This window comes from Haemaphysalis longicornis, unplaced genomic scaffold, assembly GCF_048455015.1.
Source record: "Haemaphysalis longicornis isolate Haplotype H1 unplaced genomic scaffold, Haemaphysalis longicornis Haplotype H1 scaffold_1, whole genome shotgun sequence".
Lineage (NCBI taxonomy): Eukaryota > Metazoa > Arthropoda > Arachnida > Ixodida > Ixodidae > Haemaphysalis > Haemaphysalis longicornis.
Window position 1 is genome coordinate 78,762,488 of NW_027526203.1, and position 16,371 is coordinate 78,778,858.

The following is a 16,371-nucleotide window of genomic DNA, read 5'->3' on the forward strand; positions in this document are numbered from 1 at the left end:
AAGATCACTCTGTGCATATAGGATTATCACGTAATTCGATGGCAGTGTTGCCACCTTCCGTGCTACGCCTAACTGTCTTTGCGTACTCTGCATTGCAAATCTATAAATTAAAAAGCGATATTGAACACAGAGTTTTTATTCAGTGAAAGCAAATAAAAAAAATGTTCCGCATACTCAGCAAAAGGGGATGAATTGGATATGGCGGCATTTCGAAGTCCGTAATCCAGAACATGAGGATAAAAAAGGAGATCAACAGGCATGAGCGACCTATTTAAACGAAAAAATATTCGGAGAGAAATTTGACAGTTTGGAGCCCACCCAGATATGAAGAAATAAACCAGGTAACGAAACAGAAAAGTAAAATGGAAGTAACAACGGAGGAAGGAAATTTAAGAAGCAAGAAAAAAAAGGCAGAGACGGAGAATCAGAAAAAGAAAAGGAAGAAGTAGCATGAAAACGGCAAAAGAATTGAAGGGTCTACAAGAAAACAAAGAAAGAAAGGATTTAGCTGGATAAGCAAAGAGAGCAATTAAAAACGTAGCCTGTAATGTCTAAATCATGAAATAGGACACCTTCCGAAGGGTGTCCAAACCCTGATAAGTTTTATTTTTTTGCAGATAATCCCATATACCTCTTTTTTTATTGGAGCTACGCTTCACACTCGCCACTTCGGAGTCGGCATGGATCGCATTTGGAGATACGATATTGACTGAAAGGGTTCTCGATAAGTACAGCATCTATGTCACGGCTGTACTCTGAAAATACTATTTCGAAATTCACGGAGCCACCCAGGCGAGGTAGGTACAGACGGAAAGTTGGGCTAGCTGCCAACAATCGCAATAAGACTTGGTCGCTATCGCTACTGTACTAAGAACAAAAAAAATCACGCCATATCCACGGAATGAATGATGATAAGTGGGGCGAAGCTCGAGAGGGGGAGATCATCGGTAACCGTAACTCTCCCGTGAAAGTTCGCCTATTACATCATTAAGAAAGACGCAAGACTGTGTGCGTACATTGTGCAAATCAACTTTTATTTTGTTCTTATATTTTGTTCTTGTTCGTTTGTTGTTGTGTTTGTAGGGTTCGTGAGGCTGCAAGCAAGCGCTCGTATCGGCAGGCAAACCCCGATGCAGTGAGAGCTCGCGAGGCGGCTGCAAAGCGCATCAAGCGAGCTCAGCCCGAAGCTGCCGACGCGCGGTTTAAGCGCGACTTTCTAGACGAGATGCTTCGGCCTCTCTTTCGCGCACGGCGGGATCCTGTCGGCGAGCGCGCGCTGCCGCCGCCCTGCGCGCCCTCCGCTCCGCAGCCTTGTCAACAACCACCTCCTCCATCCGGTGACTCGTTGCCCGATCAACTCCCCCTCTGTTACCACTGTGGCGAGGCAGGACACAAGTACCGTCGGTGTCCCTACAGGAAACTCGGGCTACGGGGCTTCGGAGTCAATGCTCCCAGGCCCAGACCTGGTGAAAGACCCCGCGCCATCGAGGACTACCCCGCACCTCTACCACAATTTGTCACGTAGGATGGGACACAACGGTAAAGAAAGAAACGGTAAAGAAAGAAAGGGCGAACTTGTGCCCGAACAAGACGAGAGGAAACGAGCAAAGGCCCTTGCGTCTCGTTCGATCTCCGAGAACGACTGCCTGCGTTCGTGGCGTGATCTCTTGCGTGAGCTCCCCCTCGCAGTGCACGTGCGCTCGCGCCTCCGTTGGCGAACACAGACAAGCTCGCGCTCCCGGTGCCGAGTTTGCGCTGCCGGTTGCAACCGTTTCTTGCGCGTGCAACGCGGCCCACTTTGCGACATCTCCGAAAGCATGCGGCGGTCACGTACCACGAGACACAAGGGATGGACAGACCCATGGCTTTAGGAGCTTCGCCTCTAAAAGAGAGGCGCTGAACGACCCCAAATACTACTCGCCTGTTTCAGTGTCCTTTTTTTAAATGCAGAGCATTTCAGTAACTCACGATGTCACCCGCGTTGGCGTCCGTGGTCCGCACCGCATCCCTCCCTACTATATATAAAAAGAAGTACCATCCGGCGCCAGGTTTCGATCCCTCGACCCTGCGGGCGGAACGCAATGTACATGATGCTTAACCCATTGCGCCACAAAGCCGACACAGATTGGGAGGCTACGGACGCGCCTTATATCCTCGACTCATTCAAATTACTGCAGACGAGCGCTCTCTCGTCAGCAGTTGCCACAAGTGCAACAACATTAACGTAACGCAAACTACTTAACGTCGAGCGCCCCCGGAAATGCTCTGCATTTGATCGTGCCCCTCGCGAGGGGGATGTTGACGCTACCTCTTGCAGAGATTGAGTGCAACCACCGAGAGCAAGGTCCCACGAGCGGCGCGCGCGCCGTGGACTGGTGGCGCCATCTGTCAGACGCCACGCGAACTACTATCATGGCGGTGCGAAAAACGAACGCGCGAAATACAAACCGGGCTGTTTGTAACATCTCTTAAGTGGGCTATCTGGTCCTGCAAGTTGTTGATTTACAATTTCTCAGCTAATACTCATCGCTTTAGCAAAATTCTTGCGGGAGGAGATTGCTACTACATTGTCTTTTGTTCCAGACACATTAAAGCAAGTGATTAAGTGATATTATGGGGCATATTTAGCTGTGCTACTATTTTTCTTACGTATCTTCTGATTCATGTAACGGAGATTCAGTGCGTTGAAAATACAATATACACGGAAGTTTTCTTTTTTTTTTTTTCAGTATACGATCGATATCCGAAGCAATGCTCACATGTGGCAAACGAGTATTCCATGGATGAGTGGCCAAAAACGATGTAGAAGATGCAGATGGCGCGGATGCCATGGATGAAGCGAAGACTGTAGGAGTCTGACGCCTTGTCGGTAGTCACAGACGTAAGAAGCCTCAGGTTGGCCGGAACGGAGAAGCTTCGTAGGACAGTCACGCCACCTGTATCGCAGAAGATACATATAGAAACAAAAATGATGCAGAACACGTCTCCGGGGATTGCCAGTGTGGTAGTATTAGCACTCCGGTTGTTACAGGTTTGCGTTGAAACATCAGTTCACCTGCTACACCTTCTTCCCCTATTCCTTCTGCCTCCATCGAGTCCCTCCCACGTCTTTTTCACGACCGCCTGCCCCAACCGTTTTCAGGTCAAGTGGATCCTTTAGCGAAAGCACACAGAAAGAAAACAGACTAACGCCGAAAGACCAAGCACTTTCTGATAGCCTTAAAAATTTCCTTAAAAACCAGTTCTGGTCCGTTTCCTTGTGTAGCAAAAATTTATCTGCGTCCCTAAAATCTCTCAGTACATGTGCTGCAGGAGGTCCTGTTGCAAAGACCGCCTTTTTGTGTGTAAAAATTATTCTTCGTCCTTTAAAGCTTCTTCACCCACCATCTTGTGAAATCACCTCCTGCACCAGCAATGTAATAATGCAGATGCACCAACACCAATAATAATGCACCAGCAATGCAGACATACCATCGGCCCTAAGGACCGATGTTATATCGGCAGGAATGCGTTAGGTGTGAAAGCGCGAAGTTACTCCTGAAAATGTTCTTGAATCTCGTCTGTAGCCTAGCGCCGCGGTTTTTCATGCTGAGTACAGAAAACAAAAAGTCTTCTATAACTAAGTCAAACTAAAAACAGAAAAGTATGCGATAACTAAGTAAAGAAAATGTGTCAAAAAGCCCCCCCCCCCCCAAAAAAAAAAAAAACAAAAGAAAAAATTGGCAGATGATTACGATACTCGCTAATACAAAATTTCAGCGCAGCGAGAACTGCAGTCTTCTCGGCGACGGCGCGTAGCTGCTGAATTTCAGGAAGTGAACGTGTCGTCAGAGAACGCACGACTGCGCCCGCTATATTCTGGCGTTATATTGCAGGGTATTCCAGCCGGTGATCACGCCTCGCGCGGCCTCGCCATACCGCCCTCCCCCTCACACTCTCTCCATAATTTCACCCCCCTTTAGGGGGATTCAGACGGAGGATGAAATTGATGAAATCCAGCCACTCACACCCCGCGCCGCGTCTTAAATGACCGCATGTCACGCCTCCGTGCGTATACATGCGCAGTGGGCACGAGCGCGGACGGCTAGGCGTCGGCAGCGGCGCCGCTGGGATCGGAAACGGTTTCGCCAAGCTGTACAGACATCTCCGCCACGTCGGAGAATCAATCATTCGCTGTTGGCACAATGCTTCGCACCCATCTGGCAACTCTCCTTCCTTTACGTTTGGTGTATCGCGTTAATATTATTTGCTGCTGCTGACGGATGCGGCGAGTCCGCCGGGCCCAAGTTTCCGGCTGGCATGTGGAGGCTGCTGCCGAAGCGCCGAGTCATTCCGCCGCCCATTACAAGCAGTGGGAACCTTAATAGAATGTGTCAACGGCGCACCCAAAGAGCGATTTTGGCGCATGAAGCTTTTAAAGCACTTCGCGAACGGCGAAGAAATTCCCGCCGAGGCCGCCGCTGACCCCAGCGGTGCCGCTCCCGAGAGCCCGGCAAACCTTCTGGCTGCCGCTCAGTTAAACGGTCACGTGATACGCGGCGCCGTGAGGAAGTACCGGTGAATCCCCTATTCGCCGCGAGCTCGACATGTAGGTGGCGACAGCGTCGCGCTGCTAGTGTGGATGCTCCATGGGATGCTCCGCTGAGCGGCCCGTAAGAATGCACACTGTGGGCGCGCTTCGTGGCTTTTTCCCGCCGTATGTGCGCACGAAAGGTGCAAACAAGAGTGGTATGCTGTAGTTCGGTTCCTCACCGTTCAATGTATAGCATGGAAGCGGCAGTCAGTTTTCATTACTACGCCAAAAAAAAAGCGACGACTCATCGGGAATCTCAAAATGGCCGTAATTGTCACAATGAACTTGTACGCTGTGGCTCGTAGCAAGCTCGATCTTTCCAGACTACGGCTTTGAGCCTTCAATAAAAGCATAAATAGAAACAAATCAGGAAGCATCGATCACTGAAATTCAGTTTACAACGGCAATCTCAATCGCTTTCACTGGTAGCATGACGCATTCTTGCATTTGTGGGATGCCCTGAAATGGTAACACTACTTAACTGCCCCGAAATTCTTTCTTTCTAAGAGCTTACGATATTTTTTGTGTGTTCAAAAGGCAACATAAAATTACTGAAGTTTGATCAGCGCAGAAATATAAATGTAACCGCTCTAACGGGTCTTTTAAATGAAATTTTAACGACTCTGAAGGAAGGTTTGATGAATAACGGTTTCGGATCACTTATTTACGGCTTTCATCGCAAGTGAACTTGCGAATTGAATTGTCAACGCACGCAGTACAATCAACATCTCATGTTTAGCTAGGTTTTCGCAAAGTGACAAGCAGGTTTACAATATGCAAACCAATTGAGCTTCTGGGGCCTCACAGTGAGCACAAATTTTCTGTTACGGCGGCTCTGTTGACCATTTGCGTTCCTTTTAAAATCTAACAGGTGCCTGCGACAGCGAGATGTGCTTGCATTCTTGCGTATAAGGTCGCTTACGAACTCTAAAGATGGCAATAAATGAAGTTGTGCTGTTGCAGATGTAGTAAAACATTTCCTTTTTATTTCTCGTTGCGAATCAGCGCGACGGGTTCCCGGTAACTACTTTGTTTTGTAAGCTGAATACCGCCTTTGTCTTGGCATTTAATTCTTGAGGATTGGTTAAAAACTGAAATTCTGTGCATTTAGTTTTTTTTTTCGGGAAGAAGGGGGGGGGGGGGGGAGGGGGGGGGGTCCTGCCAACGTTGCACGAGCAGCGAGAAGAGAACACATGTAACGTGAAAAGCCAAACTATGGTTATCAGTATTACTTACAATCGAAACTACACTAGGCGTCGTGTTCTGTAGCGGTGAAAAAGCAGTACGCATTTTTAAAACTGATTAACCCCCCTTTGGTTCGGGATTGTCCAGGAATTGTGGCTCGCCTTTTTCAAAATTGTATTGAAAGCAAGCATTGTGGGGAAAAAAAAAAACAGCGAGTCATGGCACACACCCCTCACACATGTGGGCAACAACGTGCATTATATTATGCGTTTTCTCCTCTTTCTATAAACTTAGGTCCACCTTAAGAGGTTAAGACGTGACCATATTAGGCATTTGGTTATGCTGAGTGAGACACGTTTCTGGACAAGGTGATTCATGTCAGATTTGAAAATGATATATATGAACATGGCACACGAAATGCCATATGACAGACGCAAACTCACAACTGCTCAATTTTACCGAGAACCCCCCCCCCCCCTAAATACTCTTGCCCATCCATAGAAACGTACTTTAAATAATACGTAAAATTAGCAACTCCATACAGTTGAATAAATGTTTATTCCTCCTCCTCAGTATAAACAACGACTGTCCAAAAATTGTATTTATTTTAGAAAAGCTACGGGAAGGACAAGATCACATAGACGCTTGCGGGTGTAAAATACGTGTCCGATACTACCGGACACGTATTTTACACATCATGTCCGGTACTACCGGGCATGATGTATGGGCGATAGCGCACGGGTCGGGTGCAGTATAAATGTTTTTGTTTGTTTCTTCTTGCTATAAGGACACAGCGCAATTTTACAAGGGTGTGGAATTTTCCCGCGTATGCACAATGTCTTGTCGCTTCTTACCCGTTTCGCGTACTTAACTTTTATCCTTTAAATAATCACCACGCCACCTTCAAAAAGCACCCTTCGACGTTCCCGAAACGGCAGACGACTGCCGTTTCGGGAACTCAACAATAAGAAAAGTGCAATGTGTGGAAGCAATGTTTATAAGACGTTTCACAGTCAAGCGGTGACCAGGGCGAAGATGTTTCGTGTAATTAAACCAGCGCATTAACCGGCACCACCGCTGATTATTGCGTTTCTAGGGGAAATGCGCAAGCAGAGGTAATTATGTCATTGCTTACTGCCAAACGAGCACACATATTGGTTCTTTTGTCGTGTGCAGCACACGTCTTGCGCCGCGCGCAACGGGAAAAAGCAGACGACGCGAGAGCGCCATCCACACTAGGAGCGGTTCGTCCCGCCGCCGCCAGGGGCCGACTGTGTTCGCGCTCGGGGCGAATAGCGTGCTCGCTCTTTCTTCGGTGGCCTCTTTTCTCGGTTACAACGAGGCCGACGCAGAGGGGCGACGCGAAACCACACGAGCGCGGCCTTGAGAGCTGAGCTCTAAAAAGCGATCTTAATTCCGAGTTCTTTGTATAAGGTGTCATGTGAAAGCCGCGGAGCGGTCATGGTGCCGTTCTCACATGGTAGTGTCTCGGTGGGCCCGTTTTTCGGAGGGATATTAACAATTTCAAGGGCGTGAGGTATTTGAAGTTTTTCGACTATATTTTTGTTGTCTCTACATGTATACGATTGGAGCAATTACAGAGACTTGTTGGTATGTGGGTAACTACGTTCCGGCCTCAGAGCGTTAGAAACCGCGCTAGCCTGAATTGCATGTAACTCGAACACAGCTTATTTGGCTTGCTTCTTCTAAACGCAGCGTAAATTAGGCACGAAACGCCAAGATGGCTGATGAAACACCAAGGGATCAATTGTTAGGTCCGTTTTCTGTGCCGTTTTGTCTGCTGCTTGAGCTAGTTATAAAGTATCACCTCATCCAAGTTTCGACATTATAGCTCCGCACTTTCTCACAGAAACTTAGCACTTCCTCCGGATTGCCACATTCGAGTGCGCAGCTCTTAAGCCCCGCTCTCGCGGTTTGGCGTCGCCGTCGGCCTCGTTGTAACCAGCGAACGAAGAGGTCACCGAGCATACACGAGATAGAGTGAGCGAGAAGTGTGACCAAAGTGTGAGGGGGAGCGGTATTCCGAGTCCGCGCGAGGCATATTCGGTGGCGGTCACGCGCTGAGAAATAACGCGAGTCAGGCACGCTGTCGTCTGTTCGTTGATGACGCGATTACTTCCTGAGACGCAGCATCTATGTGCCGTCAAGGAAATGACTGCATTTCGCGCTGCGCGCTAATTCCGCATTAGGGAGTATCGTAATCGCCAGACAGTATTTTATTGCCCAAAACTACATCGCAGCGCTAAAAGCTCAATAAAGATGCATTGAGAGAAATATCATGCTAACCTATTTCCAAAGAAACTTCGCGCTACCTTGCTACGCTGCCCCATCGCTCACGTCGTCGAATTTGGTTTTAAAACAAATGCACCGTGGAAATACACATATCCGCTACCCTTTCGACCTTCTTTACGTCTGTTCGTATTTGTTTACATTGCTGTATTACGATTTTCACCTAGACATTCAAACATATAGGTTATTAGTGGGTCGAAAACGCTGAATCTAAGCATTCAAAGGCCTTTAATAAACCCATGATGTAGAGAGAGAGAGAGAGAGAGAGAGAGAGAGAGAGAGAGAGAGAGAGAGAGAGAGAGAGGAACGTTTATTTGATCTTTCTAAAGTGGGAGGGATTTCCTAGTCCGAGAATCCATGAGGTGAGCAAAGAGCCTTCGCTCTGATGCCAGAAGCTGCTGTACGTCGAGATGGTCGCTGGTCACCAGGTTCACCCACAGCTCAGGGGTGGGAACAGGGGATCCGAGTGGTGGAAGTTTGGGATTACAACCACATGGTATTATAATATGAGGTAGAGTTCCGGTTTGGGAACAAAACTGGCATTCAGCAGAGTATTGAGTTGGAAACATACGATGCAGGCGAACTGGGTGAGGAAAGGTATTTGTTTGTAGTCTGCGGAGCAGCGATTCTTCTTCCTTGGAGAGTGCAGGGGGAGGGTAGGAAAGTGCTGTTTGCCAGACCGGTAATATTGCGTGATATCTTGATATGCTACGAGAGGGATTGACGATGCGGTCTCCTCGGAAGCCTGGAGAGAGAGGGCGCAGGCTTGCTGATGAGCAAAGTTGTTGCCCGTCAAGAAGGAATGGCCAGGAGTGCAGATAATATTAATTTTCCGGTGGGGTTGATGTGGTAATACTAGCTTTAAAGTAGAAGGGGCCACCCTCCCGGCTACGAAGCTTCCGCAGGCAGCTTGGGAATCCCTGATAATGATTGGGTAATTCGTATTATGAGGGCTGAGGCGATAGCTAGCTCCTGGGCAACCCAACTTGATGATGTCTTGATTGATTCACAGGTAATGAGGGCGCCCTTTGTGGTGACTGTGGCTACTTTGTGTTGACCATTAGGGTAGGTACTAGCATCCGTATAAGCGCCATCTGTTATTTTTCCATAGATATTCTCATGTGCTTGGCTTCGGGCTTGTCGGCGGACGGGATGGAGGTCAGGGTGCATATTTTGGGGTAAAGGGCGAACCCATATGTTACTTCTTCAATGGTCAGGGAGGGGCTGACAGACAGTAAATTGCGGGCATGTGATATGGAGGCTGTTTAGGAGGGCTAGCCTTGCAGGTGTTTGTGTTAAACGAAGCCGTTGGCTTGATAGGTGGCCTTCAATAAGCTCGGATACCGTATTGTGGAGGCCAAGTTCTACGAGCGGGCCGTTGAAGTGTTCATAGGTAGATTTAATACTTGCCTAAAAGCTTTGGGGATTAATCGATCAATGGTTTTTGTGTCACTTTTGGTGAGGGTAAAGTAAGGTGTTACATACGTTACTCGTGAAATCAGGAGAGCCTGAACCACTCGAATGAGATCTTTCTCTTTCATGCCCCGGCAGCGGCTCAAAACGCTTCGAAGCATGTTGGAGACTTGGTGAAACGCCTTGGAAAGCGTCAATAAAGTTTGATCATTACGTGCGTTGGCCTGGATGATTAGGCCTAAACTCCGAAGTGAGAAGCTGGGTCGTATGGTATGGCCGTCGAGGTGGATACAAATTGGTTCTATGTGTGAAGCAAGTGGACGTATACGAACGACGATAAGTTCCGATTTTTGTGGTGAGCATTGAATCCCGACTGATGAGGCATATTTGTTAAAGACATCCGTAGCCTGTTGAAGTGAGTCTTGGATTTTTCCTATGGAGTCAGTGTCTGTCCATATTGTGATGCCATCGGCGTAAAGCGCGTGATGAACGTGCGGGATGGCGTCGAGTTGATGGGGTAAGCCCAGGAGGGCGAGACTGAAAAATAGTGAGAGAGGACCCGAACCTTGAGGCGTGCCCCGATCACCCAGTGCAATAGGCTGAGATTGAATGTCTCCTGCACGGATAATAGCATGACGTTGAGTTAGGAAGTCAGCAATGTATGAGTACGTGCGGTGGCCGCAGCCTGTTTGATTTAGAAGAGATAGTATGGATGAATGCGAGACATTGTAGAATGCGCCTTTCAAATCTAAGGCAAAGCGGCTCACCGGGAGTGAGGCGTAGCCAGAGCAAGGACCTCTTCTTTAATTCGAAGTAGAATGACCTGTGTACTCAGATGCTTCCTGAACCCATACATGGTGTTGAGAATGAGACCCTTGTTTTCAAGGAAGGTTTGAAGGCACCTTAGTGACAATCGTTCAACGAATTTACCCACACAGGAGGTTAGAAAAATGGGCCGAAGGTTATCAAGGTGAGGGGACTTATTAGGCTTGGGTATGAACCGGATCTCAGCTGTCTTCCACAGGGGAGGGAGTTGGCCTGATCCCTAGCATAAATTGATGTGGTGGAGCAGATGAACGAAAGAGTCGGCATCCGGATTGGCAAGAAGCCGGTAAGTGGCTTGGTCTGGACCGGGAGTGCTATTTTTGTTGCACTCAGAAAGAGCTGCTTCTAGATCATACAGTTGGAAGTCCTTATCCACATCATTGTTGTCGACCCCGTGTAGGGGGGTGGGCTGAAGTGATGGGAGCTGTTGACATATTTAGCCGTGAGCGCCTGTATGAGGTCGTGGGCCGATCCGTTGAATGAGTGTAGGGTGCCGGTAACAGAGCGTTGAGTTTCATTCTTGCTGGAAAGAGGGTTCATATGATACCTTAGCAAATACCATATTCGGCGAGTGGTGAGGGTACCTTGGAGGCTGTCGCATAACTGAAGCCCTATTCTCTTTGGAGAGGTGTTTGGCGTATTCAGTGGCATCTTTGTTAAGTGCTGCAATTCTGAGGCGGAATTTGCGGTTATGTCTTTGCCGTTTCCAACGTTTTGTTGAGCTTTGGCGGGCTTCCCAGAGATGTAGAAGTTTCGCGTCCACGCTAGAGTTCTTGAAAGAAGTGGCTATGGTTTCTGTGGTCATTCGAACTGTTTGAATAATGTCATCAATCCAGTCAGCCAAAGGTCTGTGGGGCGTCTATGGGGCGCGACGAATTGGCCTTGCGAAAAGCATCCCAGTTGGTGAGGCGGATGAACCCTGTCTTGACGTTGTAATTGTGATTGCGAAGGGTCAGTTGGATAATGTATTGGGCAGATCCAAGGTTCTCGTGAGTTGATGACCATAGTACATCCAAGGTGCCCTTGAGAAACGAGAGGTCTGGAGAAGTGTCCCTCGCTGTGCTGGTTCCAGTTCTTGTTGGTAAGCCGGCCTGATTAAGCAGCAGGAGTTGAAAATCATCAACTGCTTGCGCCAGGAAGACGCCACTTTTTGTTTTATAAGTGTAGCCCCATTGGGGATGGGCAGCATTGAAATCTCCGAGAATAAGGAGGGGCCCCATTTTAGCGATAGCGATGGCATTACGTATTGTGGATGAAATATCGGGGGAACTTTGAGTAGGGCGGAAATAAATCTGCAGAACGTAGAGGCTTGATTTACGTTTGGTCGATTGAGATAGGAGCTCGGCGAACACATGATTACATTACCGTTAGGGGGTGACGTGTGCAACTGCAGATATGGTGTTGCGAATAAGTGCGAGGGTGGAGCAATTATTTGGCGGGCCGTAGGGGATGTATCCAGGGAACTTAATGTTAGAATTCGCCTCCTGTAGGACAATGACCGCTAGCTAAGGAGCAAGGGTGGTGATGAATGGAGTAAGGGCCGCCACTTTTTGCTTGAATCCTCTGCAATTCCATTGTAGGAGTGTCGTTGAAAGTGGGTTAGGCTGTCTCCGCGGCATCAGGTAAGGAGGCTGGGATGGCATTGCCGGCGTTTCAGGAGTATGGGATGGCGCCGCTGTGGACCTTAAAGAACCTTTTGTAGTCCTGTCCTGCCGGATGGGGCCGAGCTCATAGTTGTGCTCGAGCGAACTGGACGGAGTGCTGATTGAGGTGACGTCTTTCCTGAATGTGTTATATTCTGTGCGAAGTGATGCAATTTCTTGCTGTATCTTGTAAGTAATCGTGATGTAATTCTTGCTGTAATTTATGACTTTCGTCTCGAATATTCTGAAGGTCTTGGTATATAGTGGCCAGCTGTGTAGCGAGTGTAGCGAACACGTCTCGGATTTGCGGCGGTGGCGGTGGCTGTTGAGTCTGTTTTGGGGGGTGTGAGTTACACGGTTCTGGAGTTGGACTAAGAGGGTTAGGTTTCTTGCGCTTTTCGCTAGCAGTGGAGTCAGCTTTCTCGAGGACATCAAGTCGAACTAGGAGGGAGGCTATTAAAGCCTTTTGCTGTTCCAAAATTTGAGTAAGGCGCCTAAATTCAAGAGAGCCAGTTGGGTTCTCGGATTGTTGTTGAAGGGTGTGGATATGTACTGGGGTTGAGCTGTGGTAGAGACCCGTTGGGTCGAGCTTACTTGTTTTAGGTGGTTGGACTCGTTCTCGGGTGAAGGCCGGGACTGGGAATCCCGGGACTGGGCGACTTGTTTGCTTCGAGAATGGCTGCATCTCTCTGCTGAAGGAGTTGTTTAACGGTCTCGATGACGGCCACGAAATGGGGAGGAGGCTCAAAAAGTATCAGGTGTGCTGGCATGGGCTTGTCTGAGTCCTCTTTGCGGAAGGACAAACGGTTCCGCATAATGCTTAGGACAGCCAGGTTTTTTCCGGGCAGGTTGGCGCCAGCACAAAGGTCACAGGTAGGCGAACATGGGTAGTTTGGCTGAGGCTCCTTCATCCCGCAATGATGGCAGACGGGAGTGGTTGGGCGAGGACAAGCCGTGGCTCCGTGGCCGACGGTATGACATGTAGAGGAGACTGGAATAGTTTTCCTGTAGATGGAGCATGGGTATTCAGCGCCGTACAAACGGAGTGTGTAAGGGTTTGATTGATTGATTGATTGTAGGGTTCAACGCGCCGACGCAACACAGGCGATGAGGCGCGCCGTAGTGGAGGGCTCCGGATTAATTTTGACCACCTGGGGATCTTTATCGTGCGCCGAAATCTCGTACACACGGGCATTTTTGCTTTTCGCCTCCATCAGAAAAGCGGCCGCCGCAGCCGGGAATCGAACCCACGACCTCGTGCTCAGCAGCGCAACGCCGTAGCCACTGAGCCACCGCGGCGGGTGGAGTGTGTAAGGGACCCTGGGCCCTGCGAAGGTGAGAACCCCTCGAACTGTGTATACTTCGTCCAAGGACTGATCAATGTTGTCGAAACTGTCTGCTTCAGTGAGTCAGACCGGGACCCCACTGATGACGCCTTTGACGGAGTCGTCGGGGGCCAGGACGTAAAGTTGGACGGGGTACTGCTTGTTATCGAGGGCTAGGTGCTTGACTTGACTGAGAGCTCGTGCCACATCAGAGGAAAGAGTACTGATGGTGGCAGTGTTTTGAGACAGAAAGAGATCAAACTTTATTTAAAGTGGCCCATGTTCGGGCTGCCGTTACGTCCACTCTGAGGCGCAGCTTTGTTTGACGCCACGTGACCTTGATGGCGTTCAATAGTGCCAGTGAGAGATCAGCGTGTTGAATGTTGCCAAGCGGGAGTCCGCCCTGTGGACACAATACTAGTTTGAAATCGTCCTTGGGCAATGGTTTAGGCCTGACGGAAGGCTTACTTGTTGGTGGCGGGGCTTGCTTGGTCTGTGGTGGTGACACGGCTACGGCAGTGTTTCCTGCGGCGACACTGCGCTGCCGCCGACGTTGAGCTCGGGAGACCACCTCGGTGAAGTCATGCTCGTGATGATTACATGCAACTGAATGGTCTTCTGTAACATCGGGATCCATTTTAGTTCCCGACACTGTGTCGGTTGAAGGCTGAGGTTCTTGATTACCGACTGAGCGACCTTCTTCTGTATTATAAGAATCCATATATACTTCCAAAGAATGGTTGTTTAAACGCACAGGCACGGTGCTAGAGGTGTCTGTCATGATGAACTCCTTGGCTGCGCCTACCGATTAGCGGTAGGCATGGCTCGAAAATTGTGAACAAATAAATCAGGAAATATTCAACCCACGTGGTCAAGGCGGGTGCCAAGACGATCACACGAATTTTATGAGTCCGGTAGTCTTGGATACAAGGCAGAACGAAGCGAAATTACCACATTACTGAACAAAAATCTGTGTAGCCAGTGGAACACACGTCAGATCAGCGCAGCTCTTCTTCTTCCCCCATGATGTAGAAAACAACCAAAATATGTGACACTTTTACTGAGGCTAACATTCTCAGGCAGTTTCTTCTCGTGCACAAAAAAGGAGTGGTCAATGCCTGCACTTTTGTAAAAGCGGTAGTCTTTCTTGGCTACTTGAACGAGAAAAATTTGGTCTGTCTGTCTGTCTTTAGCGCGGTTCAGCCGCCCAGCCAGAGTGAAATATAAGCTGCTGCACAATAGGTTTATATACCTACAGCCAAATGTAAACGTAAAAATGCGGTGGCAATAGTCATACTTGAAATATTGTTGATCAAGAACACAACATTACGCAAATATGAGGCAGTAATTCAATACATAAGTAATATTTACAGTGTTCCTTTACAACGACGTCATAGATGCTTCATTCAAATTAAATACTGCATCTACTGCATTAAAAGATTCACTCCGTCGCCCGCTGTCGCGTGCGCCACCATAGTTTCTAGCGGCATTTTGAGAAATCACACGGAAACACTTACAAATGCTTCCACTAGATGGGTTCCACGTTCCGCTTGGAACGCACGTAGAGTAGGGCAACGGGGTTCAATAAACTTGTAAGTAGGGCTCCTCGATACACGCGCGTCTCCCCCGTACGGTAGCCCTGGTATCTAGGCACCCGGCCTGGAGCAGTGGAACGCGGTAAATTTAAATTGACTGGAGAAAACGGCTAGCAGGTTTAGCTTGGGAGGAGCGCTACGGGAGAGGACCAGCATGAGAGGTGAGCGGGAAAGTGAAGGGAGCCATTTACTTTGCAAATGTTGACGAACGACTATCGTCTTTTCTCGACATCTTCAACAAAGGGAGCAGATACGCGGGCCATTTTTTTTCACAAAGTATGTGTTTTCTCTTTGATATCGGCGTTTTTAATCCTGATGTGAAGGAAGTTGTGCAGTCTAAATGTCGATGAGTTTACATTGAAGAACTGGAGTTGTGGGTGGCGCAGAGACGGACTCCAAAGAAGAAAACATACGGTCGTCGTAAAGACTGCGGATTCATTACGAGAACATCCTTTCCACGCGACACGCCAACTATTGCTTCTTAGTATGGGATAGTACGACGCAAACAAAAATTCAAAAACGTTTGTGTTGCAAAAGAAATCCATTTGTCATTTAGCTAATTCTGATTACCTAGCACAGACGGAAAGTTTGTATAAACACGTTAACGTTATCCAGATTCCATAACTGTACGAGTACTATTTAGCAATCCGATACTTTAAATCTAATAAATCTAGACAAAATACTTTTTGCAACTTTAAAGTCTCACATTAAATATTTGAGTCTACAGCACCCGCAATAAAGAGTTCTGGCGCATTCCAGTCTGCCGTAGGGATTACTGTCGTCAAGTGCTGCGTCTTACAGTCCCACACCTCTTCAATAATGTGGGATTCCGAAACATAGATACAGAAAGCCGTATTTTTTGTATTATTAGGCAGTCCTTCTTACTGTAAACACCGTTCCCGCCTGCTTTTTGTATATATTTTTGAAGTACATGATATTATATTCACTGCCGGTAGTGTCATGCTGTAAACCACCAGCGAAGTGATGTATGTTCTTGTGCAGACCTACCTAATGATGTATATAGCTCTGAAACCATGCTGTATGAAAAGCTAATGTATTACCCTGTATAGTTCGGATTTACATACATATTTTCTATGTCGTTTAATTTGTCTATTGCGTTTTGTTTGTTGTTTTATGTTGATTTTTGCCCGTTGTGTTCGGGACACTGCTGTGATTTCAACTTAAGGTGATATATAAAATATTTTAACATGATTTGATGTATTATGAGAAAGTATGTAAGAAACTATATATTAAACGGCGCATGCGTTTTTTTAGTTTCATATCTTTTTGCTTTGTATTCAAGAAGTACTATTTGCCGACGTTGCATGCCTTGTTCCGGGGACCAGGGCTTTCCTCAAGTGATGCAGTTCGCTTTTGGCCCGGGTTCACCGCATTGTAAGGATGCAAACAAACTGAATTGAATTGAATTGAAGTGTGCGTTTTCTTCTTTCGAGTCTGTCTCTGCGTTGCCCAAAAGTGCGATCATTCAAACGATGTACGAG

General features: G+C 47.9%; 1 protein-coding gene across 1 annotated transcript in view; it reads right to left on the minus strand.

Annotated features, from left to right (window-relative positions):
- Positions 1 to 16,371, minus strand: part of LOC144137572 (uncharacterized) — a 51,563-nt gene that overhangs the window by 11,522 nt on the left and 23,670 nt on the right. The window contains exon 6 of the mRNA XM_077669532.1: positions 2,760 to 2,936. Within this exon, the coding sequence (XP_077525658.1) occupies positions 2,760 to 2,936 (177 nt within the window). The remainder of the gene's footprint in view (positions 1 to 2,759; positions 2,937 to 16,371) is intronic.